This window comes from Panthera leo, chromosome C1, assembly GCF_018350215.1.
Source record: "Panthera leo isolate Ple1 chromosome C1, P.leo_Ple1_pat1.1, whole genome shotgun sequence".
Taxonomy (NCBI): Eukaryota; Metazoa; Chordata; class Mammalia; order Carnivora; family Felidae; genus Panthera; species Panthera leo.
This window is the reverse complement of record NC_056686.1, coordinates 40,373,909-40,401,498: the sequence shown is the minus strand read 5'-3', so window position 1 is coordinate 40,401,498 and position 27,590 is coordinate 40,373,909. Positions and strand designations below refer to the sequence as shown.

Sequence of the window (27,590 nt, the reverse complement as noted above, 5' to 3'; positions counted from 1 at the left end):
TGTCCTGTAGTGGCCATTTGCTTGGTGTTGGTTTCACCAATATAAACTAATGTAAGCAAATGTGTTTTATGAATACACAGCCACTTGATTTTTATTGTTTTTGTTTATAAAGTAATAATAGAAATTTAGGTACCACAGAAATGAACTCCCTTCTTCCTGTTTTTCTTGCATAGTGCCAACAAAAATTGTGCAGTCAGTGAGCAAGGAACAGGCTAATAAATGTATATTCCATTTTGTGAACAAACAAACAAACCTTTCAGCTCCTTGCTATAGAGAGTTCTTTGTGCTCTGAGCACATCAAGAAAGGAACTGAGGTCTTAGGAGTACCTATTAGTAGAGCTAAGTTAGTTAAATATATTCCCCCTAGTATTTTAATAATGAACATTTATTTCAGTGGTTTATACCTTAATGGTGAATACTGAGAACTTATCTTCAGCTTCCAACTTTACTATCTGAAAGATTGGTTTGTGTTTTAAGTTTGATTTAGGTACTTTTATTGTTATGACTTTGAAAATTATTATTAATTAATAGTAATAGTGATATATTATTTATAGTTATCACATTTAAGGAATTTTCAAAATGAAATGAAATCCTTTGTATATATCACTCTGAGAAAAAATTATGATTTTCAGAATGTTTATATTTGCAAAACCGGTAGCATTTATGGTAGCAATTGATTGTCACATATGTTTTTTGGAGAGATTCCAAAATAATTTTTATTTCTAGTTACCACCCTACACATGCCAATTTACACGTTTATACTATAGCTTTCTGTGGTTACGTGGGCTTTTCAGCATAAAATTTTCTTACCAATTGAGAGCTTTGAAAGATATCAGTTGTTGAATGTTAGTTACAGATTTTTCACTTTTTTGGGGGAAAAAAAAAAAAAGGAAACATCTCCCATCTGATGCTGTTTGCATGGTTTAGCCCTGTGGTTCAGTCTGTAAAATCATCCTGTTGTACTACACCAAAGAATGTTTGCAGGAGGAAAAAAAAAAGAATGTTTGCAGAGTTGAGCATGTTATAATTTGATTTTTTGGGTGTGGTGGTGGGAGGTACTTTATGGTTTCATTTATTATAAAATTTTTTTTTAAATGTCATTTATTTTCTTAGAGACACAGACAATATGAACAGGGGAGGGGCAGAGAGACAGGGAGAAGAGAGAGAATCCCAAATAGGCTCTGCACTGTCAGCACAGAGCTTGATGTGGGGCTAAACCCACAAAACCATGAGATCATATCCTGAGCCGAAACCGAGAGTCAGACACTTAACTGAGCCACCCAGGGGCCCATAAAAAAATCTTTTTTTAAGTTTATTTATTCATTTTGAGAGAGAGACAGTGCGAGTTGATTGAGAGAGGAGAGAGAATCCCAAGCACAGAGCCCCATTGTGGGGCTCAAACCCACGAAGCCGTGAGATGATGACCTGACCCAAAACCAAGAGTTGGTTGCTTAAGCGACTGAGCCTTCATGGTTTTAAAGGGCACTTAGTATAAAGAAAACTGTGTTTTCTACTATTTTCATAAAGATGATGGTTGAATTGAGTTTATGGATTGGGTATGTATTAGAGACGAATTGTTATTGATAAGTGTTGGATCATAGAATTATGCTTCAGATGTTGTCTTTGAACTTACATAATGGAAGTTATTTGAGTAGTTTTTTAGAACACATAGGTTCCACATTAAAATCAGTACATGTAATATGTTATAAATTTCATAAAGAAAAACATCACCTTTGTAGTATTCTTGCCAAAATATTTAAATGAGCCTAATCATGAGGAAATAATCAGACAAATACAACGGTGTGTTATTGTATAAAATACCTGGTTTAGCATTTTTAATGACATATAAAACAACACACACACACACACACACACACACACACTCACATACACACACACGAAGGAGAAAAGGAAAAAAGTTAGGGAACCTGTTGTAGATTAAAGGAGACCAAGCAACAGATAGTTTAAATGCAGTGTATGACTCTTATCTGGGTCTTGATCCAAAACAAAAACAACCAAACAACCAGAACAACACACAATTATAAAGGAATAGTTTAGATAGTTGGAGAAATTAAAATTTGCACTATATCCTAGATGCAATATAATGTCAGTTAAAAATTTTTTTTAATGTTTATTTATTTTTGAGAGAGAGAGCTCAAGCAGGGGAGGGGCAGAGAGAGAGAGGGAGACACAGAATCAGAGGCAGGCTCCAGGCTCTGAGCTGTCAGCACAGAGCCCTGTGCGGGGCTTGAACTCACAAACCGTGAGATATGACCTGAGCTGAACGAAATTTGACGCTTAACTGACTGAGCCACTCAGATGCCCCTAATGTCAGTATTAAAAATTTTTAATGTCATAATAATATTATGGTTGCGTAAGAGAATGTACTTGTTCTTCAGATTAAATGCTGTGGTAGAGTTTCATAATGTCTACAGTTTACTTTCAGATGTTTCAAAAAGAAAAGGTATGTGCGTATGGCCAGAGAGAATGAAATTAATTTGGTAAGTGTTAAAAATTATTGAATCTATGCGAAAGGTGTATTGGTGTTCATTGTGTTTTCTTTCAGCTTTTCCCTACTTTGAAAACTTTCAAAACAAAAATGTTGGGGACAAAATCTCCACACAGAGTAAACTTTAACATTAGGATGGTATTTACTTTATTTTGGTTTGATTTTTATCTCTAATTCTGTCTTTTGCAAGAGGTTTCTGAATATGTTATATGCTCAATAATTATTTATTAATTGGGTTTTTCATTTTAATAATGCCATACCATGATTTTAGACTGTTTTATGGTTTAAAGAACACATAAAGAGTATTATATACATTCTGTTCCCATTTTGTAAAATAGATGAGATCGGTGGCGTTTTTTTAATTTTAGAAATGAACAATGTGGGGTTTTGAGAAACACACACAAGGTCATAGCCAACTACCATTGTGCCCAGACTTTTCTCCTAAATGTTGCAGTCCTCTATCTAATCATTCATTACACACTTCCATCCAGATGTCCCACAGGTATCTTAACTGCAATTTTTATATTCTGTGGTTAATGATGCCTCAGTAGATAGACCAGTCAAGCACTGAGTTATTGTCCTACAGTTCCTTTATTTATTTATTTTTTTCTTCATCCTACAATTCCTATCCTCCTATCTAATTAGCTCAAGGAGGCAAAGAAATGGGGAAAGAGAACTAATATTTTTCATGTACTTATTCAATACCTTGTATATGTTTGCTAATATTCTTTGAACAACCACTGTGTTTAGATGGTGTCTTCATTTTCAGAGTTTCAGTTTAATAGTAGAGACTGGGAAATAGGTTCAAAGAAGTTAAATGATTTGACCTAAGTTATAGAGCTTGTAAGGAGTGAATTTAGGTTTTCTGGTTTCTAAAGTTTGCATTCTTTCCAGTGATCCTAAGGAAATTTCTCTTAAATCTTTTTCTTGCAGTTTATGACACTCCCATTGCTTAAATCTCAGCTTGGATTATTGCAAGAGTCTAGTTAATCTGTCTTTCTGCTCTCTACTTCATTTCCTTTAGAACCTCCATGCTGTTGACAGAGTGAATTTTCTAAAAAGCAAATCTAGCCATATTTCTTTTCATTGGTTAGGATGAAAACAGTAAAGCATTTTGTATGATCTAGACCCTACCTTTTTCTCTTTCCTCATCTTTACGTGTCTCTTCACGTCTATCCTACTGTCCAATGCCACTGAAAAACTGAATTGCAGTTGCTATAGTCTGTCATGGTTGCATGCGCTCATATTTGTTATTACTCTAGCTCTTTCACCCTTTGCCACATTGTCTGTTATACTTGTTATTCAAGATTTGAAAGTATAAGTTCCTGCTGGAAGTCTTCTTAACACCTTTACTGGCTGAATTAGGTGTTTTTTCTTTGCCCTATACATATTTATGTTATAAATCTACATTTTAATTGTTTTCATGCCTTTTACTATAAAATTGTGAACTCCTTGAGGGTCATAGCTCACACATATTAGATGGTCAGTGAATGTTAATGAACTTTCATCTAATCCCAACACTATGAAAATACTTTTCCTTTGGAAAGCTGGCATAGAGTTTTTGCAACTTTATTTATTTATTTATTTATTTATTTATTTATTTATTTATTTCATCCCCAGTATTGGAATGGTAATTGGGGAACCTGATTCCTAGTTTTGGCTCTGCCCCTTATTTGGTATACTCTCAGTCAATTCAGTGTAACTTTCTAGGCTCAGTTATTTTATCCAGTTAATGACAAGTTGAATGAAGTGTTTTCTGACACCCACCCATCTTTCCTAATGACTTTGATTTTATGATTTCATCTGAGAAGTTTTTGAGCAAAGATGTGACACATTGACAGCAGTGTTACAAGAGTTCCACTTTGACAGAATGTGTAGGTTGGATTGGAAGGGTATAGACTGGATGGGTACAGAAAAACCAGTTAAAAGATTGATGTGGTTTGATGAGCATTTCATACAGGATCAGTATTTGGGAAAGGAGAAATAATTATGAGGGAAGCTTTACAATTTGAAATGGTGAGGGAAGAGTGGGTTGTCTTCTGCTCAGTCCTTCCCCTCAAATGGATTCCAAGATTGAAAGCTTGTATTGGCTTCTATAAGGAACTAGATTTTCTATTTTGAGAGAAATGAAACTATAGGAGTAAATAGCTTAAATTTCTCACTAATTCCTACCTTAACTTCAAAAGAGAATGAAAGATGGAACCACATAACCAGAGACATAGCTATTTCCAGATTTACATAGAAGATGTGTTATTTTTCCATTTGAGGAAACCACTCACAAAAAAACATAGAAAGAAGGTTATCATTCAGAAGAAGCATGAAGTCAGGAAAAAAGGTTGGAAAACCATGGTTTGAAAAAACAACCAGGAAAAAAAAAAAAAACCCTCAGATATCTAAACATGCTCATCAAGTTCATAGGCTGTGAAGTTTTGGTTTTGAGATTTTCCTCCCTGGAACATCCACTGTGGAGAAGGTCTCCTTATTAGTATTATTGCAGTTGCACACTTAAATTTAGCATTGTTAAATTTGTTGAGCTTTCGAACTTGTTCAGCAGGAAGTTTTAGAAAATATCTCTACTTTACTGTAAGGATGCTATGGGTGCTTATTACCCCAGATAGTCAAGAAATACAGAAAACTCTGGTATCAAAATTGATACTAGTCTGAGAAGTGCCATGGATGATCACTTTTGTTCCTGTCACTACAACTATTCTCTGCTAGTATAGGACAATAAAACAACTGTTGAGGCAGCTGTTGGTAATGCCACTACCACTCTAAAAGCTTTAAATAATGCTTCCACTGGATTTGCAACTATGTTGTGAGGAAATGTTGGTTTTCCCCATTTTGCCCTTCGTATTTTCCCAGCCACACTGCACATTCATCTTTCTAAAAGCAAGTGTTTTAGCTTCCTAGGGCTGTTGTAAAAATTTACCACAAACTTGGTGTTTTAAAACAAGAGAAGTTTATTCTCTTACAATTCACGAGGCCAGAAATCCAAAATTAAGGTGTTGGCAGGGCCACATTCCCTCTGAAGGATCTGGGGAAGAATCCTTTCTTTCTAGGCTATTGTAGCTTCTGATGGCTTCTTGTGGTCTTTGGTTTGTGTAAGCATAACTTCAATCTCTGCCTTCAGTTTCACATGGCTTTCTTTTCTGTGTATACTTTTTGTTTCTGATAAGGATACACTCATTGAATTTACGGCTCACCTTTTTCCAGTATTATATCAGTCCTTACCTTATATCTACGAGGACTCTATTTCCAAATAAGTCACATTTTAAAGTTATAGGTTGACATGAATTTTATTGGCATGCTATTCAACCCACTGCAGAAAAGTGCTGACAATTTGAGATAACTCTTACCGGTGGAGACCTTGTTTTCTTCTGATCATATTCATTCATTTGCTCAATAAACATTTAGTAAGCCCACGTAATACCAGGGATAAGTTTAAAGAAAGATGGATCAGATTATTTACTCTTAAGAGGAGACCCCAATGTAGTTGGAAGGCAGATACAAACCTTGGTGTCTACAATATAGTATGATAAGCAGGGTAATAGAGACTTACATTCAGTGCTGAATACGCCTATATACTCATCTTGTATTTGTTGTGGAGGGACCCAGGAGGGATAAGAAAAGAGTCAGGAAAGACTTAACAAAAGAGTTGACATTTGAGTTCTGAAGGAAGATTCTAAGACAAAGGGAGTATCAGGTGTAAAGGTACTATGGATTGAAAAAGAGTGGCTTAGGAAACTGCAGGTTCTAAAGTGCTACTGCATCATAGAATGTATTTGGAGGAATGAGAATGAATAACAAGCTTCTGTTATCTTACAACATTGACATCCTGAACCTGGATTTCAGTAATCTTATGAACACTGTGGCAAAGACAATACTATAATAAATTTCCAAGTCCCTTTCATATTATTCCTTCCTGGGCAAACAGAAAAGTTGATTTTTCTAGCCCTTCTGAAGTTAGATGGGGACATTCCTTCTTCCTTCCTTCCTTTTTTCCCTCCTTCCCTACCTCCTTCCCTCCTCCCTTCCTCCTATGCTGTGGACAATGATGGAAACTGTGTTCTTAAGGTAGAGTTATACTATTGGAGTGGCCACATGAAAGACAGCTCTCCTGGAGAGTTGCCCGTATGTTCAGCAGGTTTTGCATGAGTGAGAAATAAACTTTCTGATTTGTTAAACCACCAGAATTGGGGATTAGTTGTTACTGCAGCATAGCTTATCCTATCCAGACATATAGTTTTTTAAAACTCCTTTTAAATATCCCTCTAAATTAAAAATAAAAATTTACAGGGGCACCTGGGTGGCTCAGTTAGTTGAGTGTCCGACTTCGGCTCAGGTCATGATCTCACGATTCGTAGGTTTGAGCCCCGCATTGGGCTCTGTGCTGACAGCTCGGGGCCTGGAGCCTGCTTCAGATTCTGTGTCTCCCTTTCTCTCTGTGCCTCCCCTGCTCACACTCTGTCTCTCTCTCAAAAATAAGTAAAGATTAAAAAAATTAAAAAATAAATAAAAATTTACATTTTAAATTGAAAATATATTTCAGATGTAATTAATATTTCAAACTTAACCTCCCCATTTTTTACAATGATATTAGTCCTATGAATTCATTTTATAAAAATTATAATAATATAGAGCAGCCATCTCTCCATCTGGTTGTAAATAAATACTGTTAATAACTTGGCTTAAAAAGGCTCTCCCCCAAATTATTCTTTTATAAATTATTGTTGCTTTTTAAATGTCATTAAATATTTTTACAAAGCATGAGTTTGAATGGCCTCACCATATCGTATTATGGACTGTAGTACTTAACCAGCCTCCAGTTATTCATTTGGCTCTAATTTTTTATGATATAAACACCACAGAGAAATCCTTTTAGAAAAATCATGTAAAAAAAATCCCTTTATTATTTCCGTAGACCACATACCTAAGGATAGAGTTGTTGGTTTAAAGCAATCTCTCTTCTTGACTTTAAAAAATTTTTTTTAATGTTTATTTATTTTTGAGAGAGAGAGGCAGACTGCAAACAGAGGGAGGGGCAGAGAGAGGAAGACACAGAATCAGAAGCAGGCTCCAGGCTCTGAGTTGTCAGCACAGAGCCTGACGCGGGGCTCGAACCCACAAACCGTGAGATCATGACTTGAGCCGAAGTTGGTTGCTTACCGACTGAGCCACTTAGGTGCCCCCCTTTTTTAATGTTTTTGACATCAAATTAACCTCCAGAAAGGCTGTTATCTGCTTGCAAATATGAGAAAGCATTTTCATTGATTCTTAGCAACACTAGATATTTTTCTGTACATGTATGTGAGCATTTGGCAGCCTGATAAGTAAGTGTGTTATTTTGTTTTAATTTTTATTTCTTTGGTTGATATTTTGTCCCCCCATATGTTGCGTTGGTCATTTGTATTATTTCCTGTGTATCCATTGTCCATTTTTTCAAGTACTAAAACTTTTTTTTAGTTCTATAATTCCGTCTGTTCAAAATATGTAGGGTTTTTGTTTTTTGATAAATGATCATATACATGCACCCATGGTGGGTTTTTTTTCCCCTATTTTGTCATTTGTCATTTAAATTTACATGTGCATTCTTGAATGTCACAATTTTTATTTTCATATGGCCAAATCCGTCAACTTCTTTTTTTTCCTTCGTTTGTATGCTTATGTAGGACTTGTTTACTACAAGATCAGATTAAACATACACATATATTTCTCCTAGCACTGTTTGTTTTTTTTCATTTTTTTAACTTTTAACTCTTTAATTCACATAGGATCTGTTATTGTGTAAATAGCAATCTTTTTTCAGCTAATCATTTATTAATTTCAGTTAATGAGTATTATACATATATATATTTACAACTGTGTTTTCTTTGACTTGAAATTTCTTTTTTAGCTTATGTTGAATTTTTCTGTATACTAGGTTTCTTTTGGTCCATTTGATTTTTGAAGTCTGTTCTTGAACTAGCTTCAAGTGGTTTTCCTTAAGGTAACTTTATAATACATACTTATTGCATATGACAGACAAGTATTTTTTCATTACACTTCTTTTACAAAAATGTTTTGCCTTGTTTCAACTGTCTTTCTTCTAGGTGGATTTTAAAATTATTTTGTTTAGGTTACAAAAACAAAATGTTGATATTACTGTTATAATTTCTTTATTCTTATAAGGTAATGTAGGAGGAATTGGCATCATTCCAATAATCTTTCCATTCAGGGATGACTTCCCATTTCTTCATATTTTCTTTTAATTTTCTTTAGTAAAGATTTAGATGCTTTTTTTTTTAAAAGTGAGATGAGAAGCCACTGGAGTTGATAAATAAGACTGAGCCTGAGAGGAAGCTACAGTACAGAATAGCTTATCTATGTGATAAACTAGTAACAAATTTTGTTCAGATTATAAAATGTAGGTTGGTAAAACTTGGAAATGTTTTATACAAGATGTACTGGTTGCTGAAGTGTTAAATCTGAATTGATCTAGTGGTCAGTCTGAATTGATCTAATGATTACCACAGAAAATTTATAAGAACAACCAGATGTCTCTGTGTCTTAAATGACACCTTCAGGATCATGAGGAGAGGGTTAAACAGTCTGTGTTTAGTCTAAATTTCTGTGCTGTGGATGCAGATACCTTCCGTCAGCCTACCTGACCTTAAAAGGGACAAAGTAAGGTGCCAAGGTTTTGGTAGTGCATGCATGCCAAATTCTAATGACCAAACTATTGTTACTTATATAACCTCGCAATTCTTTTCAAGCTACTAATAATGCTTTTTTATTTAAAATGAAATATTTTTAAATTTTACTCACTTGAAAGAGCAGTTTGGGTCATGAGGTTTAAACAACTGAAATGCTGGGCTTTGGTTTGTCAATAATTGGCAGCTCAGTTATGGGATGCAGTGTAGCTGCCCAGATTTAGAAGAAACAAGTGGAATAGGAAAAAGAGAAGGGTGTGTGGGTAGTTTCTTGGTTTCCTGATGTTTCCACTCAGTAGTACAAAATACTCTGAAAGAGGAATGGACTTTTGGGAAGGGGTGTTACCTTTAACTGCCCTTAATCCTGAGCAGCAGTCTCAGTTTCCTACTGACCCTGGCACATATGCCTGTTTTCCTCTTATGGAATGTGTTGGGGAACACGTCAAGTGGGTGTCAGCACTGTTGAGGTTAGGCTGCAATGAGAGGTCGCTTATTTGAGGGTGAATCAGTTTATAGTTTACAGCAAACAATGTTAGTATTTCACAGTGGGTTACACTGTGAAAGCCAAATTGTGAGACTTTACTGAATAAGTAGTTAAAGGATAGTACCTTTTTGTGTACTCTGTCCCACTAAACAACAGACCTTTCTGACTGGTCTGGTTCCACTTTTCGCCTTCATGTTAGAGTACAGCTCCATGCAATAATGCACCTCGCTACTCCACCCCTCTTCCACATTATGACTGCCTGTATCACACTACCTCTTTCACAGAAGTGATTACACAATTTATATTACTGTGGGCAGAGTATGAGAGTTCCAGTTGCTCTACATCCTTGCCAGTACTTGGTATTGTCAACTTTTTATTTTATCCTTTCTCTTAAACAGGTAGAGGCATTTCATTGTGGTTTTAATTTGTACTTCCCTGATTGCTAATGGTTATTTGGGTATGCTCCCTTCTGAGTATCCATTTAAATGTCTTGTTTATTTTTCTATTGGAATATGGGTTTTTTTCCCTGTTGGTTTGTAGGAGTTCTAGATGTTTTCTGACTGGGAGCTCTTTGTTATATGTGTTGTAAAGATCTTCTGTTCTGTAGCTTGCCTTGTGTTCTTTTAATGGGGTCCTTAATGAGGAGGAAAGACTAATTTTTTTTATTATAAAATTTATTGTCAAATTGGTTTCCATACAACACCCAGTGCTCATCCCAACAGGTGCCCTCAATACCCATCACCCACCCACTCCTCCCTCCCAGCCCCCATAAACCATCAGTTTGTTCTCAGTTTTTAAGAGTCTCTTATGCTTTGGCTCCCTCCCTCTCTAACCATTTTTTTTCTTCCCCTCCCCCATGGTCTTTGTTAAGTTTCTCAGGATCCAAATAGGAGTGAAAACATATGGAATCTGTCCTTCTCTGTATGACTTATTTCACTTAGCATAACACTCTCCAGTTCCATCCATGTTACTACAAAAGGCCATCTTTCATTCTTTCTCATTGCCACGTAGTATTCCATTGTGTATATAAAACACAATGTCTTTATCCATTCGTCAGTTGATGGACATTTAGGCTCTTTCTATCATTTGGCTATTGTTGAGAGTGCTGCTATAAACATTGGGGTACAAGTGCCCCTATGCATCAGCACTCCTGTGTCACTTGGGTAAATTCCTAGCAGTGCTACTGCTGGGTCATAGGGTAGGTCTATTTTTAATTTTTTGAGGAACCTCCACACTGTTTTCCAGAGTGGCTGCACCAATTTGCATTCCCACCAACAGTGCAAGAGGGTTCCTGTTTCTCCACATCCTCTCCAGCATCTATAGTCTCCTATTTTGTTCATTTTAGCCACTCTGATTGGCGTGAGGTGATATCTGAGTGTGGCTTTGATTTGTATTTCCCTGATGAGGAGCGATGTTGAGCATGTTTTCATGTGCCTGTTGGCCATCCAGACGTCTTCTTTAGAGAAGTGTCTGTTCATGTTTTCTGCCCATTTCTTCACTGGGTTATTTGTTTTTCGGGTGTGGAGTTTGGTGAGCTCGTTATGGATTTTGGATACTAGCCCTGTGTCCGATATGTCATTTGCAAATATCGTTTCCCATTCCGTTGGTTGCCTTTTAGTTTTGTTGATTGTTTCCTTTGCTGTGCAGAAGCTTTTTATCTTCATGAGGTCCCAATAGTTCATTTTTGCTTTCATTCCCTTGCCTTTAGGGATGTGTCAAGTAAGAAATTGCTGCGGCTGAGGTCAGAGAGGTTTTTCCCTGCTTTCTCCTCTAGGATTTTGATGGTTTCCTGTCTCACATTCAGGTCCTTTAACCATTTTGAGTTTATTTTTGTGAATGGTGTAAGAAAGTGGTCGAGTTTCATCCTTCTGCATGTTGCTGTGCAGTTCTCCCAGCACCATTTGTTAAAGAGACTTTTTTCCATTGTGTATTCTTTCCTGCTTTGTCAAAGATTAGTTGGCCATATGTTTGTGGGTCTAGTTCTGGGATTTCTATTCTATTCCACTGGTCTATGTGTCTGTGTTTGTGCCAATACCATGCTGTCTTGATGATGACAGTTTGTAGTAGAGGCTAAAGTATGGGATTGTGATGCCTCCTGCTTTGGTCTTCTTCTTCAAAATTACTTTGGCTATTCGGGGCCTTTTGTGGTTCCATACAAATTTTAGGATTGATTGTTCTAGCTTCGAGAAGAATGCTGGTGCAATTTTGACTGGGATTGCATTGAATGTGTAGATAGCTTTGGGTAGTATTGACATTTTGACAATATTTATTCTTCCAATCCATGAGCATGGAATGTTTTTCCATTTCTTTATATCTTCTTCAATTTCCTTCATAAGCTTTCTATAGTTTTCAGCATACAGATCTTTTACATCTTTGGTCAGGTTTATTCCTAGGAATTTTATGATTCTTGGTACAATTGTGAATGGGATCAGTTTCTTTATATGCCTTTCTGTTGCTTCACTATTAGTGTATAAGAATGCAACTGATTTCTGTACATTGATTTTGTATCCTGCGACTTTGCTGAATTCATGTATCAGTTCTAGCAGACTTTTGGTGGAGTCTGTCGGGTGTTCCATGTATAATATCATGTCATCTGTAAAAAGTGAAAGCTTAACTTCATCTTTGCCAATATCAGTGCCTTTGATTTCCTTTTGTTGTCTGATTGCTGATGCTAGAACCTCCAACACTATGTTAAACAAGAGCGGTGAGAGTGGACATCCCTGTCGTGTTCCTGATCTCAGGGAAAAAGCTCTCAGCTTTTCCCCATTGATCCTCCCCATCATTGAGGATGATGTTAACTGTGGGCTTTTCATAAATGGCTTTTATGATGTTTAAGTATGTTCCTTCTATCCCGACTTTCTCGAGGGTTTTTATTAAGAAAGGATGCTGAATTTTGTCAAATCCTTTTTCTGCATCGCTTGACAGGATCATATGGTTCTTACCTTTTCTTTTATTGTGATGTATCACGTTGATTGATTTGCGAATGTTGAACCAGCCCTGCAGCCCAGGAATGAATCCCACTTGATCATGGTGAATAATTCTTTTTATATGCTGTTGAATTCGATTTTCTAGTATCTTATTGAGAATTTTTGCATCCATATTCATCAGGGATATTGGCCTGTAGTTCTCTTTTTTTACTGGGTCTCTGTCTGGTTTAGGAATCAAAGCAATGCTGGCTTCATAGAATGAGTCTGGAAGTTTTCCTTCCCTTTCAATTTTTTGGAAAAGCTTGAGAAGGATAGGTATTATCTTTGTTTGGGGAGACCTTTACTCTCCTTCTATTCTAAATGACAGACTTGCTGGATAAAGGATTCTCGGCTGCATATTTTTTCTGTTCATCACATTGAAGATTTCCTGCCATTCCTTTCTGGCCTGCCAAGTTTCAGTAGACAGATCCGTCACTAGTCTTATCGGTCTCCCTGTATATGTTAGAGCATGTTTATCCCTAGCTGCTTTAGAATTCTCTCTGTATCCTTGTATTTTGCCAGTTTTACTATGATATGTCATGCATAAGATCGATTCAAGTTACGTCTGAAGGGAGTTCTCTGTGCCTCTTGGATTTCAGTGCCTTTTTCCTTCCCCAGTTTAGGGAAGTTCTCAGCTATGATTTCTTCCAGTACACCTTCAGCAGCTTTCCCTCTCTCCTCCTCCTCTGGAATCCCAATTATGTACAATTATCCAATTATGTACATTATTTCGTTTAATTATGTCACTTAGTTCTCTAAGTCTCCCCTCATCCTCCTGGATTTTTTTATATCTCTTTTTCTCAGCTTCTTCTTTTTCCATAATTTTATCTTCTAATTCACCTATTCTCTCCTCTGCCTCTTCAGTCCGAGCTGTGGCCACCTCCATTTTATTTTGCAGCTCATTTATAGCATTTTTTAGCTCCTCCTGACTGTTTCTTAGTCCCTTGATCTCTGTAGTAATAGATTCTCTGCTGTCCTCTATACTTTTTTCAAGCCCAGCGATTAATTTTCTGACTATTAGTTTAAATTCATTTTCTGCTATATTGCTTAAATCGTTTTTGATCAGATCGTTAGCTGTCGCTACTTCCTGGAGTTTCTTTTGAGGAGAATTCCTCCATTTCGTCATTTTGGATAGTCCCTGGCGTGGCAGGGAACTGCAGGGCTCTTCCTCTGTGCTGTCTGGAGTAACTTGAGTTGGTGGGCGGGGCCGCAGTCAGACCTGATGTCTGCCCCCAGCCCGCCGCTGGGGCCACAGTCAGACTGGTGTGTACCTTATCTTCCCCTCTCCCAAGGGCAGGACTCACTGTGGAGTGGTGTGGCCTCTGTCTGGGCTGCTTGCACACTGCCAGGCTTGTGGTGCTGCTTCGATGGGATCTGGCGTATTAGGCGGGGTGGATCTGCAAGGTGCACAGGGGCCGGAGGGCCAGGCTAAGTTGGCTTTGCCTTCGGTGGTCCGCTTCGGGAGGGGCCCTGCGGCACTGGGATGGAGGCTGATCCGTTGGAGGCATGGATCCGCAGAAGCACAGCGTTTTGTGTTTGCTCGGTGCAAACAAGTTCCGTGAGGGGAAGTGACTCTTTTTGGGATTTTGGCTTGGGGATGGGTGAGGGAGATGGTGCTTCCCATCGCCTTTGTTTCCCACCAAGCTGAGCTCTGTCCTCTGGGGCTCAACAACTCTCCCTCCCGCTCTCCGAATAGAGCTGTTGACATAAAACATTCCAGATGTTAAGTCCCACTGGCTGTCAGAACATGCTCTGTCTGGCCCCTCCGCTTTTGCACGCCAGACTCGGGGACTCTGTCTTGCCGGGTTGGCTGGCTGCCCCTCCACCGCCCCGGCTTCCTCCCGCCAGTCTGTGTAGTGCGCACCACCTCTCCTCCCTTCCTACCCTCTTCTGTGGGCCTCTCGTCTACGCTTGGCTCCAGAGAGTCCATCCTGCTAGTCTTCTGGTGGTTATTGGGGTAAATTAGGCAGATGTGGGTGGAATCTAAGCGATCAGCAGGACGTGGTGAGCCCAGCATCCTTCTTAGCTGCCATCTTCTAGAATCAAGCAGGAAAGACTAATTTTAATGTAGCTTCATTTATTAACCTTTTCCTTTATTGAATTTGCTTTTATAGTTCCTGTGTTTAAAGAAATCTCTGCCTGCTCCAAGATCATGAAGATGTTGTTCTTTTAGATGTTTTCCTTAGAAGCTTTACTGTTTTTGCCTTTTACGTTTAGAGTTGTAATTTATTTGGAGTTGATTTTTGTTTTTACGTGTATGAGAATAGGTCAAGTTTTTTTGTTTTTTGTTTTTCTCACAGATATCTATTTGACTTACTATCATTTACTGAAAAGACCATTCTTTCCCTACTTCTCTACAGTGCCATACTTATCATAAATAAAATATTCATATATGTGTGGATCCATTTCTCAGTTATTAAAGTTCTATTGCTCTATTTGTCTTTCCTTGCTTTGGTACTACCCTGTTTTATTGACTGTCAGATTTTTTAAAAATCTTGATAATCTGGTGGGGTGAGGATTTTTTTTTTTTTAAGTTTATTATTTTGAGAGCAGCAGAGACAGCATGAGCAGGGGAGGGGCAGAGAGACACAGAGAGAGACACAAGGAGAGAGAGAGAATCCCAAGCAGGCTCTGTGTAACAGTTCAGAGCCCCACGCGGGGCTTGAACCCACAAACCGTGAGATTATGACCTGAGCCCAAACCAAGATTCAAACGCTTAACTGATTGAGCCATCCAGGTGCCCCGAGATGGGGTGTAGATTTTTAAGCTTTGTTTTTTCCAAGATTGTCTTGATGATTCTTGATCTTTGCATATTCATATATATTTATAATCCAGTTATCACTTCCTATAATCTGCCAGAATTGTAATTGAGATTATACTGAGTTTGAGGATGAATTTGAAAGAGAATGAACATATTTATAGCATAAAGTCTTCAAATCCTTGAACATAGAGTATCACTCCATTTTTTTTTTTTTTTTAACTTGTCTTTATTGTCTCTTAGTACTCTTTTCTAGTTGTCTTTGTTGTAGTCTTGTACTTTTTTCATTGGATATTCTCTAGGTACTTAAAATTTGTGAACTGTTATAAATGGTGTGCTTTTAAGTTTTCATTAATTTTTTAAAATATTTTGAATTTCTTTTTCTAGCTTATTTCCTGGTTCATATCTTGTGTACAGCATTCAAAGGAGTGGTACTAGTGGGCATCCTTGAATTATTCCAGACAGAGATTTCAATGTTGAAGCTAAAAGTGATGTTACTTGTAGGCTTTTTGTAGCAACCCTTTATCAAGTTAAGGAGATGTTTTCCTACTATTTTTTTTTTATTATCTTTTAGCAATTATAATTGATACTGAGGTTTAGTAAGTATTTTCCTTGCATACTTTGAAATGGCCACAGAAAATTTCTTCTTAGCACTGGTTGATATTTGAATGTTTTGCATTATTATTTTTCATTTAATTCTGGATGTACTTTTAGTAATTTTTTATTTAGGAATTTTGCCTTTGTGTTTGTGAGAGAAACTGGCATAGGATATTTTTTTTTCCCGTAATGTTAATGTATTTTAGTACTGGCTTCATAAAGTGTTGCTAGGTTTAGCATATAAAAATCTCATGCAGGCTTATACTAAAAATGTTTGTTTGTTTGTTTGTTTGTTTATTTCAGCATCCTGTATTTTATCTGGCAATGTCACTAATAGGTCAAGTTCAGAAATGTTATATCCGTTTTTTTCTGGAAGAGTTTATGTAAGATTTGTGTTTTCTTCCTTAAATATTTGGTAGAATTCATCAATGAAGCTGTCTGTACCTGGAATTTTTTAGATTTAGACCTAAATATTTAATTTTGGGGGTTCTCATGTAAATGATACTGTGTTTTTTTTTTCAAATTCAAATTGTTCATTCCTGGTATATACGAAAGTGAGTAACTTTAATGTCTTAACATTTTATCCTACAAGGATATATAATCTTTGTTTATTATATATTCTATTATTCTTAATGTGATTATGATAGAGGTTAAACACGTACCCTTGATTTTTTAAAGCCTAATATAAACAAAGGGTTTTACTACTTTTCAGACAAAGCAAGGACATTCGAAGAACACTGAACCTCCATGTATTTTTTGTTTCAGGTATTTTGTTCTGTTTTAATTCTGCATACATTTTAAGTCCTATAAGACATCATTATTGTTTTATACTGTCAATATGCATTTAGATTTAATTCTATTTACTCTGTTGCTTTTTATTCCTTTCTGCATTTCCTTCCATCTCATGCCGTTTTTCTTCTCCTTGAAGAACATATTCTGGTTTTTGCTTTATTGTGAGTGTATTAACAAAAAATCTCACCTTATTTTTTTTTCTAACTTCATTTTTGAAGAGTATTTTTTTTTTACTGGAAATAGAATTTTATTTATTAAAAATTTTTTTAATGTTTATTTTTGAGAGAGAGGGAGAGACAGAGTATGAGTGGGGGAGGGCAGAGAGAGAAGGAGACACAGAATCTGAAGTAGGCTCCAGGCTCTGAGCTGTCTGCACAGAGCCCGACGTAGGGCTTGAACTCACGAACCATGAGATCATGACCTGAACCGAAGTCGGATGCTTAAATGACTGAGCCACCCAGGTGCCCCTGGAAATAGAATTTTAAATGAAGAAAGTTTATTATTTTCATTACTTTGAAATCATTTTATTTTCTTTTGACTTCCATTGTTTCTGGGAAGAAAGCAGCTATTGAATTTAATTTTGCTCCTAGGCTTCTAGACAGTAAACCTTTTCCTCTTTGGTTGCTCTCTCCTTCTCTCTCTCTTTCTCTCTCTCTCCCCATACATATTTTTTTCAGCAATTTAATATGTATCAAGGTGTGGCTTTCTTTTTATTTATCTTTCCTGGAGTTCTTAGGATTTCTTTACTATGCCTCTTGATGTCCAACAATTTTAGGAAATATTAGCACTGTCTCTTTTACAAAGCTTCTGTTTTATCTCTCTAAGTCTAGAATTTAATTACGTATGTGTAATATCTTTCACTGTGTACCTCATATGTATTTTAGTCATTATTTAATTCCATTCTTCTGTCTCTCCATGTTTCACTTGGATAATTTTCCTCTGATTTATCTTCTATTCATTTATTATTCCTTTATTTAAGTCTAATCTGATGTTAAATCCATCTACAAAGCTCCTGATTTCACTTATCCTCTTTTTTTTTTTCTTTTTTCATAATTTCACAGGGTAGGAGGTAAGAGAGATGAGAGAGAGTGTAGATTAGGTCCTGTCAGAGAGCCCTGGTGAACACTCTATCAGATAATTTCATTTGGGACCTTGAAGGAATACTAAGGAATGAGGGTAAACTGAAAATATAGACCAGTCCTCAGAATAAATGAGGCTCAATTTTGAATCATCTCCATCCTTGACTACAATAAGATGATTCATCTTTTTGCCTAGATGTCTTCCAGGGACAAAACCCAGTTGAACTTTAAATAGATCTCTCAGTGTATTTTACCTGATCTACTCAATGAAAATTAAGGCTTACCTTAAGTAAAAATTTTACTGAAAGCCTAGAGAAACAGACAATAGAAACAGATCCATAGGAGATCAGATATTTCAGTTATCAGTCAAGAAGTTTTTAGAAATATGTTGTTATATGCCACAATGGAGAGTGTAATCAGAGGAATGGAAGCAATCAAATTCAAGTGGATTTATTTTGAATTTGTGTGGATATATTTGTTTAGAATTCAAAAGGATATATTTAGAAGTATATGTATAAAATTTCAAATGTGATTGTTTAAAAAGTAGTCATTGTTAATGTTTTTTATTGCCATAATTACAGCAGTATGTGAGGGTACGCTTAAAAAAATTTGTTTAATTCAGTGTAGGTAACATGCAGTGTTATGTTAATTTGGCGGAGTACACTTTGTATCATTTCAGTCCTTTGCAGTTTATTGGTATTTTCTGTGACAGACTGACTCTAAGATGGCTCATACAGATCTTCCTTGACTTAAGATGGAGTTATGTCCCCAAAAACTCACCATAAGATGAAAATGCATTTAGTACACCTAATCTGCCAAACAGCTTAGTTTAGCCTAGTCTACCTTGAACACTCTCAGAAACTTACATTAGCCTTCAGTTGGGCAAAATCATCTAACACAAGCCTATTTTATGCTAAAATGTTGAACATCTCATGTAATTTATTGAATACCGTGCTGTAGAAAAACAGAATGGGGGCACCTGGGTGGCTCAGTCCGTTAAACATCTGATTTAGCCCAGGTCATGATCTCACCGTTCTGGAGTTAAAGCCCCACGTCGGGCTCTGTGCTGACAGCTCAGAGCCTGGAGCCTGCTTCAGATTCTGTGTCTCCCCCTCTCTCTCTGCCCCTCCCCTATTCACGCTCTGTCTCTCCCTCTTTCAAAAATAAATAAACATTACAAAAACCCAGAATGGTTGTATGTGTACAGAATGGTTGTAAGTGTAATCACAATATTGTGGTTGTATAGATGACTGAGAACTGTGGTTGTTGCTGCTGCCTAGCTTCACACTAGTGTTTTACTGCATATCACTAACTCAGAAAAGATCAACATTCAAAATTTGACATATGATTTTTACTGAATGTGTATTGTTTCTGCATCATCATGAAATCAAAGCAACTTAAGTTGAATCATCTTAAGTTGGGGACTGTCCGTATAACAAAGTGATATCATTTCTGTGATTAAGTTACATAGGATTTAACTTCTGTCTTGCTAGAGATTCTCTCCTGTTGGCTTTGATGAAGCAAGTTACCATGTTGGTGAGGAATAGTGGCAAGGAACTCCCAATAGCCCAAAAGGAATGGAAACATGCCCCAAACCATATAAATGAGCTTGGAAATGGGGAAATCCTTACCCCGTTGAGCCTATACATGAGATCCTAACTCTGGCAGGCAGACACACCAGTTGCAGCCCTGTGAGAGACCCTGAAGCAGAGATTCCAGCTAAGCCATGCACACATACCTAGGGTGCTAACCTGAGATAATCAGTATTTATTGTTTTAAACTGCTTAGTTTATGGTAATTTGTAACACAGTAGATAACTAATACTTAATGACCCAATTTATGATCCAGTTTGTTTACTGTTTTCTATATTTTTAGAAATATGTTTGCAGTTGCTGGGAATAATATTTTTTATATATGTCCATTGGATCAAATATTTTAAGTTCAGATCTTCTAAATCTTAATTTTGTTTGCTTGTTCTATAAATTACTAAACATGGTATATTAAAATCTCCTGCAGTGATTGTGGATTTGTTGATTTTTATGGGTAATGCTGTTCATTCTAGGCTATATTATTAGATACATGCAAATACAGAATTATTATTTTTTAAAAGTTTATTTATTTATTTTAAGAGAGAGGGAGATAGAGCACACATGCAAGCAGGAGTGGCACAGAGATAGAGGGGGAGAGAGAATCCAAACAGGCTCTGTGCTGCCAGCACGGAGTCCAACATGAGGCTCAATCTCACAAATCATGAGACCATGACCTTAGCTGAAATCAAGAGTCAGATGCTCAACTGATTGAGCCATCCAGGCACCCCACACATACAGAATCATTATAACTTCTTAGCAGGCTGAAATTTTGTCTTATTAAGTTATTCTCTTTAGGAACACTTTTGGCTTTGCATTCTGTTTCGTTTAATATTAATACAGGTACACCAGTTTTCTTCTGGGTAGTGTTTTCTTGGTATATCTCTTTTTACTCTTTATTGTTCACCTTTCTGTGTCATTATATTGTTAATGTGTCCATGATAACATACAGCTGGTTGATGAGTCATCTTTAACCCATTTAATCTTTGCTTTTCAATTTTATCATTTTCTACATCCAGATTTATTTTTTAATTTTTCCCCCAATCTTTATTACTTACTTTTTAAAATTTTTTAATGTTTATTTTAGAGAGAGAGAGCACGTGCGCGCGTGAGTTGGGGAGAGGCAGAGAGAGAGGGGGAGACACAGAAACTGAAGCAGGCTCCAACCTCTGAGCTGTTGGCACAGAGCCTGATGTGGGGCTTGAACTCATGAACTGTGAGATCATGACCTGAGCTGAAGTTGGAGGCTTAACCGACTGAGCCACCCAGGCACCCCTTTATTACATACATACATATATACAGACATACAGACATACAGACATTTATTTAATTTATTGTCAGATTGGCTTACATACAACACCCAGTGCTCATCCCAACAAGTGCCCTCCTCAATGCCCATCACCCATTTTCCCCTCTCTCCCACTACCCGCCCCCACCCTCAGTTTGCTCTCTGTATTTAAGAATCTCTTGTGGTTTGCTTCCCTCCCTCTCTGTAATTATTTTTTCCCATTCCCTCCCCCCATGAACTTCTGTTAAGTTTCTCAAGATCCACATATGAATGAAAACATATGATACTTGTCCTTCTCTGATTTATTTCACTCAGCATAATACCTTCCACTTCCATCCATGTTGCTGCAAATGGTATTTCATTCTTTCTCATTGCCAGGTAGTATTCCATTGTATATATAAACTATATCTTCTTTATCCATTCATCAGTTGATGGACATTTAGGCTCTTTCTATAATTTGGCTATTGTTGAGAGTGCTGCTATAAACATTGGGGTACATGTGCCCCTATGCATCAGCACTCCTGTATCCCTTGGGTAAATTCCTAGTAGTTCTATTGCTGGGTCATAGGGTAGTTCTACTTTGAATTTTTTGAGGAGCCTCCACACTGTTTTCCAGAGCGGCTGGATCAGTTTGCAGTCTCACCAACAGTGCAAGAAGGTTCCTGTTTCTCTATATCCTCGCCAGCATTTGTTGTTTCCTGATTTGTTCATTTTAGCCACTCTGACCGGTGTGAGGTGGTATCTCAGTGTGGCTTTTATTTGTATTTCCCTGATGATGAGGGACATTCAACATCCAGATTTAATGTAATTACTCATATATTTGGGGTGAAATCTATGATACTATGTGTGTTGTACTCATTCCACCTGTTAACTGTTCTGTTTTCCCTCTTCTGTTACATTATTATTTTTTATTTCAAGTTTTTATTTAAATTTTGGTTAGTTAAAATGTGGTAAAAATTGTTTCAAGTGTAGAATTTAGTGATTCATCACTTACATATAATACCCAGTGCTCATCACAACAAGTGCCTTCCCTAGCACCCATTACCCATTTAGCCCATTCCCTGCCCATCTCCCTCCTTCAACCCTTCAGTTTGTTCTCTAGAGGTAAGAGTCTCTTATGGTTTGCTTCCCTCTCTCTCTCTTTCTTTCCCTTCCCCTATGTTAATCTGTTTTGCTTTTTAAATTTACTTATGAGTGAAAGCATACGTTGTCTTTGTCTGACTTACTTTACTTAGCATAATACACTGTAGCGCCATCCACATCGTTGCAAATGGCAAGGTTTCATTCTTTTTGATGGCTGAACAATATTCTCTTGTAGCCATTCATCAGTCGATGGACATTTGGGCTCTTTCCATAGTTTGGTTATTGTTGATAATGCTGGTATAAATATTGGGGTGCATGTGCCTCTTCAAATCAGTATTTTTGTATCTTTTGGGTAAATACCTAATAGTGCAATTGTTTAATTTTTACTTTTTTGAGGAACCTCAGTACTATTTTCCAGAGTGGTTGCACCAGTTTGCATTCTCACCGAGAGTATAAGAGGATTCCCCTTTCTCTTCGTCCTCACCAACATCTTTTGTTTCCTGTGTTGATAATTTTAGCTATTCTGACAGGTATGAAGTGGAATCTCATCGTGGTTTTTATTTGTAGTTCCTGATCATCAGTGATGTTGAGCAAACATTGATTATTTTGTTACTCTGTCATGTCCCCTTCCTCTTCCCATTTGTTAATTATATACTCTTTAAAAATCTTCTGGCAAATTTCCTTGGAAACCAGACAATGGATATTTGACTTCTCAAATTCTAATGTTAATACATTGTAAGGATCTTAGAACTGTTTATTTTCCATTTCCATTCCTCTCAACTTATATACTATTATTTCACTAGGTACTTTAGTTTTGTGGAAAATTTTTAAACCTCACAAATTACACAGTCGGTGTTCATTTAGATTTACCTGCAGTTACCCCCATTTTCTTTGCTCTTTTTTGCATCTTTGCCTTCAGTTTGGAATCATTTTCCTTCTGCTGTATTATATACTTTAGAGTTTGCATTAGTGCAGATCTGATGGGGGCAAACTCTTCCAGGTTTAGTTTGTTTCACACATCTATTTTTCCCTTTTCCTTTATTCTTGACAAATATTTTCCCTGGATATAGAATTATAGGTTGATTGTTATTTTCTTTCATTACGTCAGTTGAAGATATCATTCCATTATCTTTCCATTATCTTCTGGACTTTTTTGTTCCTGATGGGAAGTTACTTGCCATTCTCACTGTCATTTCTGTGATTATAATCTGCCCTTTTCTCTGGCTTGTTTTATAATTAAAAATTTTTTTAAATGTTTGTAATTAAAAATTTTTGAATATAGTAATTTACATACAGTGATATGCACACTTCAAGAGTTCAGTTCAACTAACTGTGATGCATGGATATCATGTTTTATTGATGGCTTTTTTTAAATGGGGGACATTTCAATGACAAACTCTAGGTGTTTGAGTCATACTAATCTTCAAGGGGTCTTGGCCCAGTATGTCTAAGGATTTGCAGAAACTCAAATACTGGTCATAAATCTAGCTAATATCTTTAGACATTGACCATTTCACTTTTAACTTTGGTTGGAAGGAAGTTTTTCTCCTGTCACTGTTTTTCTCTCTTTAGTTTCTCAAATGCACTAATTTTTTCCTACCTTTACAACATTTGCACATGTTGTTTCCTCTACCTCAAATGTTCCTTCCCCAGTTTTTAAAATAACTGACTTCTGCTCATCTTGTTAGATCTTAACAAATATTTTACCTCTTCAGAGGGTTTTTCTTGATCACAGGTATTTCTGTCATAGCACTATGTTCTTTTCCTCTGTATTGCTTAGTTTGGTGTACTTTCATGCTCATCATTTGCCAATTTCCCAACTGTCTCCTGCTATGTTCTGAGTTATAGGGCTGATCCACTTAAGCTACATTACCCAAGCTCCCTTGCCATCTGGCTTTTAGCCATCATCTTATTACAGGCAGTGTGAAGACATTGCAGAGGGAGATACTAGGCCATTGCTACTCTTCTCTTCCTGCTTCTGTGGAGTGTCCTGTAGTGATCCCATTTCTTGTATGTCTCTAGTTCCTTCCAGAGTTCCATCTCTCTCTGGACAGCCTCTCCTCCATGACTCCCATTACTACTGGGTAGTCTTGGTTTATGGACTCTATTAATACACTTTCTTCCTTTGTATCCACACCCTTGTTGGGGTAGTAGGGATTTCCTGTTGTTGCTTATTGCTAGGTTGCCTCACATAGACTTTTTTTTTTTTTAATTGAAGTGAAATTCACATAATATATGTTGAACCATATAAAAGTGTACAATTCAGGGGTGCCTGGGTGGCTCAGTTGGTTAAGCGGCCAACTTCGGCTCAGGTCATGACCTCGCAGTCCATGAGTTCGAGCCCCGCGTCGGGCTCTGTGCTGATAGCTCAGAGCCTGGAGCCTGTTTCAGATTCTGTGTCTCCCTCTCTCTGACCCTCCCCTGTTCATGCTCTGTCTCTCCCTGTCTCAAAAATAAATAAAACGTTAAAAAAAAAAAGCGTACAATTCAGTGGCCTTTAATGTATTCCCAGTGTGGTACAACCACCAGCTTGCTCTAGTTTCAAAACTTTTTCATCATCCCATAAAAATACCCAGACTCATGAAGTAATTCTTCCTCATTCCCTTTTACCCCCTTTCCCTACTCACTGGTAACCTTTAATATATTTTCAGTCTCTCTGGATTTTCCTGTTGTGGATATATTATATAAAAGGAATTATATAATATGTAACTTTTTGTGTCAGTCTTCTTTCACTTAGCATAATGAGTTTTCAACCCTCTTAATTCTTCCATTACTCTTAAAAGTAGTTTTCCTTATTGAGGTCCCTGTATTGATCTATCTGGTGTAGGTTCCTTTTCCTTGTTGGAAACTAATGAAATATTTACTTATATGTTTATTGCTTATTTATTACCTATAACATTTCATATATTCTAAGCTTCATGAGGACAGAAACCAGGTCTGATGTTTGTTTGTTTGGTATGAGAGAAATTTTAATAGAGTACTGAGGAATATTAGAGATCACAGAAGGATTATTAGACTTTATTCAAATTGAAGATTGATTAAACCTTTATAGTAAATTGATCTATCATGTATACATTACTAATTGTTTTTACCTGCTTTTGACAACAACCCTGTGGTAACAAATGTAGACTGTCAATTAATATAAGAATCTGCTAATATAAGTGTTTTTAAAATTTATATATTGTTGACATTTCAGGGAGGAAGCTACTCTCAGAGAATATTTATTTTAATCCTCCTTCACTTTTTTTCTTTCTTTCTTGGCAGAAATTGGGTTTTTTTACTTTTTTTTTTTTTTTTTTTTTGAGAGAGAGAAAGGCTCAAGTGAACGAGGGGCAGAGAGAGAGAATCTCAGGAGATGGGGGGGGGGGTGGGAAGAAGGGTGGCGAGAGAGAAGCGGGGCTCATGTTTTACCCGAAGCTTGAGCTCATCCAGGGTGGGGTTCGAGCTCACCTGAAGCCTGACTTGTGCTCATCTGAAGCGGGGGTTGAGCTCACCCAGTGTGGTGTGGTACTCAAGCTCACCCGATGTGGGACTTGAACTCAAGAACTGTGAGATCATGACCTGGGCTGAAGTCAGATGCTTAAGGACTGAGTCACCCAGGCACCCAGAAATCTTTTTTTTTTTAATGCATTTTGTTTTATTGTGGTAAAACACATGTGACATAAGATTTATCATCTTAACCCATTTTTCAGTGTATAGTTCAACAGTGTTAAATATATTCACATTGTTGTGAAACACATCTCCAGCAATTTTTCATCTTGCAAAAGTGGAACTTTGTACTGATTAAACAACAATTACCTCACCCTCCACCACCTCTACCACCCTGACCCTGCCTGGTAACCACCATTCTTTCTGTTTCTATGAATTTGACTACTTTAGATACCTCATATAAGTGGAATCATATGGTATTTGTTTTTTTGTGTGTGTGATTTATTTATGTCACTTAGCATAATATTCTCCAGGTTATATTCATGTTGTAGCCTGTAACAGTATTTTTTTTTCCTTTCTGAGACTGAATAATATTCTATTTATTCATTCATTTCATCTGTGGTCGTTTGGGTTGACTCCATCTCTTGGACATGAGTGTGCAAATATTTTTTTGGGACCCTGCTTTAAACCCTTTTGGATATATACCCAGAATTGGAATTACTGGATCAAATTTTGAATTTTTGAGGACCCTCCTTATTGTTTCTCATAGCGGTTATATCATTTTATAATCCCATCAACAGTGCATAAGGGGCATAAGGGCTCCAAACTCCAAATCCTTGCAAACACTTTTTAAGGGTTAAATTTTTGAGGTAGCCATCCTAATGGCAGTTTTGATATGCATTTCTCTGATGATTAGTGATGTTGAGTGTCTGTTCAAGTCCATTGCCCATTTTTATTTTTTTTAATTTTTTTTTTTTAACATTTATTTATTTTTGAGACAGAGAGAGACAGAGCATGAACGGGGGAGGGGCAGAGAGAGAGGGAGACACAGAATCGGAAGCAGGCTCCAGGCTCTGAGCCATCAGCCCAGAGCCCGACGCGGGGCTCAAACTCACGGACCGCAAGATTGTGACCTGAGCTGAAGTTGGACGCTCAACCGACTGAGCCACCCAGGCGCCCCTGTTGCCCATTTTTAAATTGATTTATCTGATCATTTTTACTGAGTTGTAGCATCAGAAGTATGATTTGAAAATGTTTTCTCCCATTTTATCGATTGTCTTTTTACTCTGTTGATTGTGGTACTTTGATACACAGAAATTTTAGTTTCATGTATCTTCCCCCCAACATTGTTGCCCATGTTTTTGGTATGATAGCTAAAAAGTCATTGCTAGATCCAATTTCCTGAAGCTTTTTCTCTGTGTTTTCCCCTAGAAGTTTTAAGTAAAAAAAAAAATTTTTTTTTTAAATGTTTATTTATTTCTGAGAGAGAGAGAGAGAGAGAGACAGAGCATGAGTGAGGGAGGGGCAGAGAGAGAGGGAGACACAGAACCAGAAGCAGGCTCCAGGCTCTGAGCTGTCAGCACAGAGCCCAATGCGGGGCTGGAACTCACAAACCGTGAGATCATGACCTGAGCCAAAGTCAGTCTCTCAATCAACTGAGCCACCCAGACACCCCTAGAAGTTTTAATTTTTAAGGAATTTTAAAAAAATGTTAAAGGTTTTATATTTATTTTTTGAGAGAGAGAATGTGTGAGTGGGGAAGGACAGAGAGAGAGAGAGAGAGAGAGGAAGACAGAGGATCTGAAGCAAGCTCCGTGCTGACAGACTGACAGCAGCAAGCCCAGTGCGGGGCTTGAACTTATGAACCGTGAGATCATGACCTGAGCCGAATTTGGCTGAGCCACCCAGGCTCCCCTCCGTAGGAGGTTTATAGTTCTGGTGACCATGCCTCTTTTTGTTCATTCTTTCATTTCTAATACCCTGACCCATTCCCTGATACAATGAATTTTGAGTAAAGCAAATTGCCCTCCAAATGTGGGTGGAGTTGAAGGCCAGTAAGTTGAAGGCCTAATAGAACAAAAGATTGACCTTTCCTGAGCAAGGGGGAATTCTGTAGTAGATGGCCTTCATATCTGAACTGCAACATTGGCTTTTCCCTAGGTTTTCAGCCTGCTTGCCCACCGTGTAGATTTTGGATTTAACCTGCCTCCATAATTAGATGAGCCAATTCCTTAAAATAAATCCCTTACTCCCTCTCCTTGTCCCTGACCCTCTCCCTCTCCAGTTACACATATACATATCCTGTTCTGTTCCTCTGAAGAATGTTGAAT

The 27,590-nt window shown here is 37.2% G+C and overlaps 1 protein-coding gene across 4 annotated transcripts in view; it reads left to right on the top strand.

The window, feature by feature from the left end:
* The window catches only part of FAF1 (Fas associated factor 1), a 514,293-nt gene that overhangs the window by 110,803 nt on the left and 375,900 nt on the right, over nt 1-27,590 (top strand). The window contains exons 1-3 of one of the 4 annotated variants that reach the window (XM_042951189.1): nt 2,445-2,501; nt 8,430-8,495; nt 16,716-16,768. The exons of the other annotated variants lie outside the window; for them this stretch is intronic. Of the exons in view, the coding sequence (XP_042807123.1) occupies nt 16,751-16,768 (18 nt within the window). The 5' untranslated portion in view covers nt 2,445-2,501; nt 8,430-8,495; nt 16,716-16,750. Of the gene's footprint in view, nt 1-2,444; nt 2,502-8,429; nt 8,496-16,715; nt 16,769-27,590 lie in introns of those variants that run through there. 4 annotated transcript variants of the gene reach the window in all.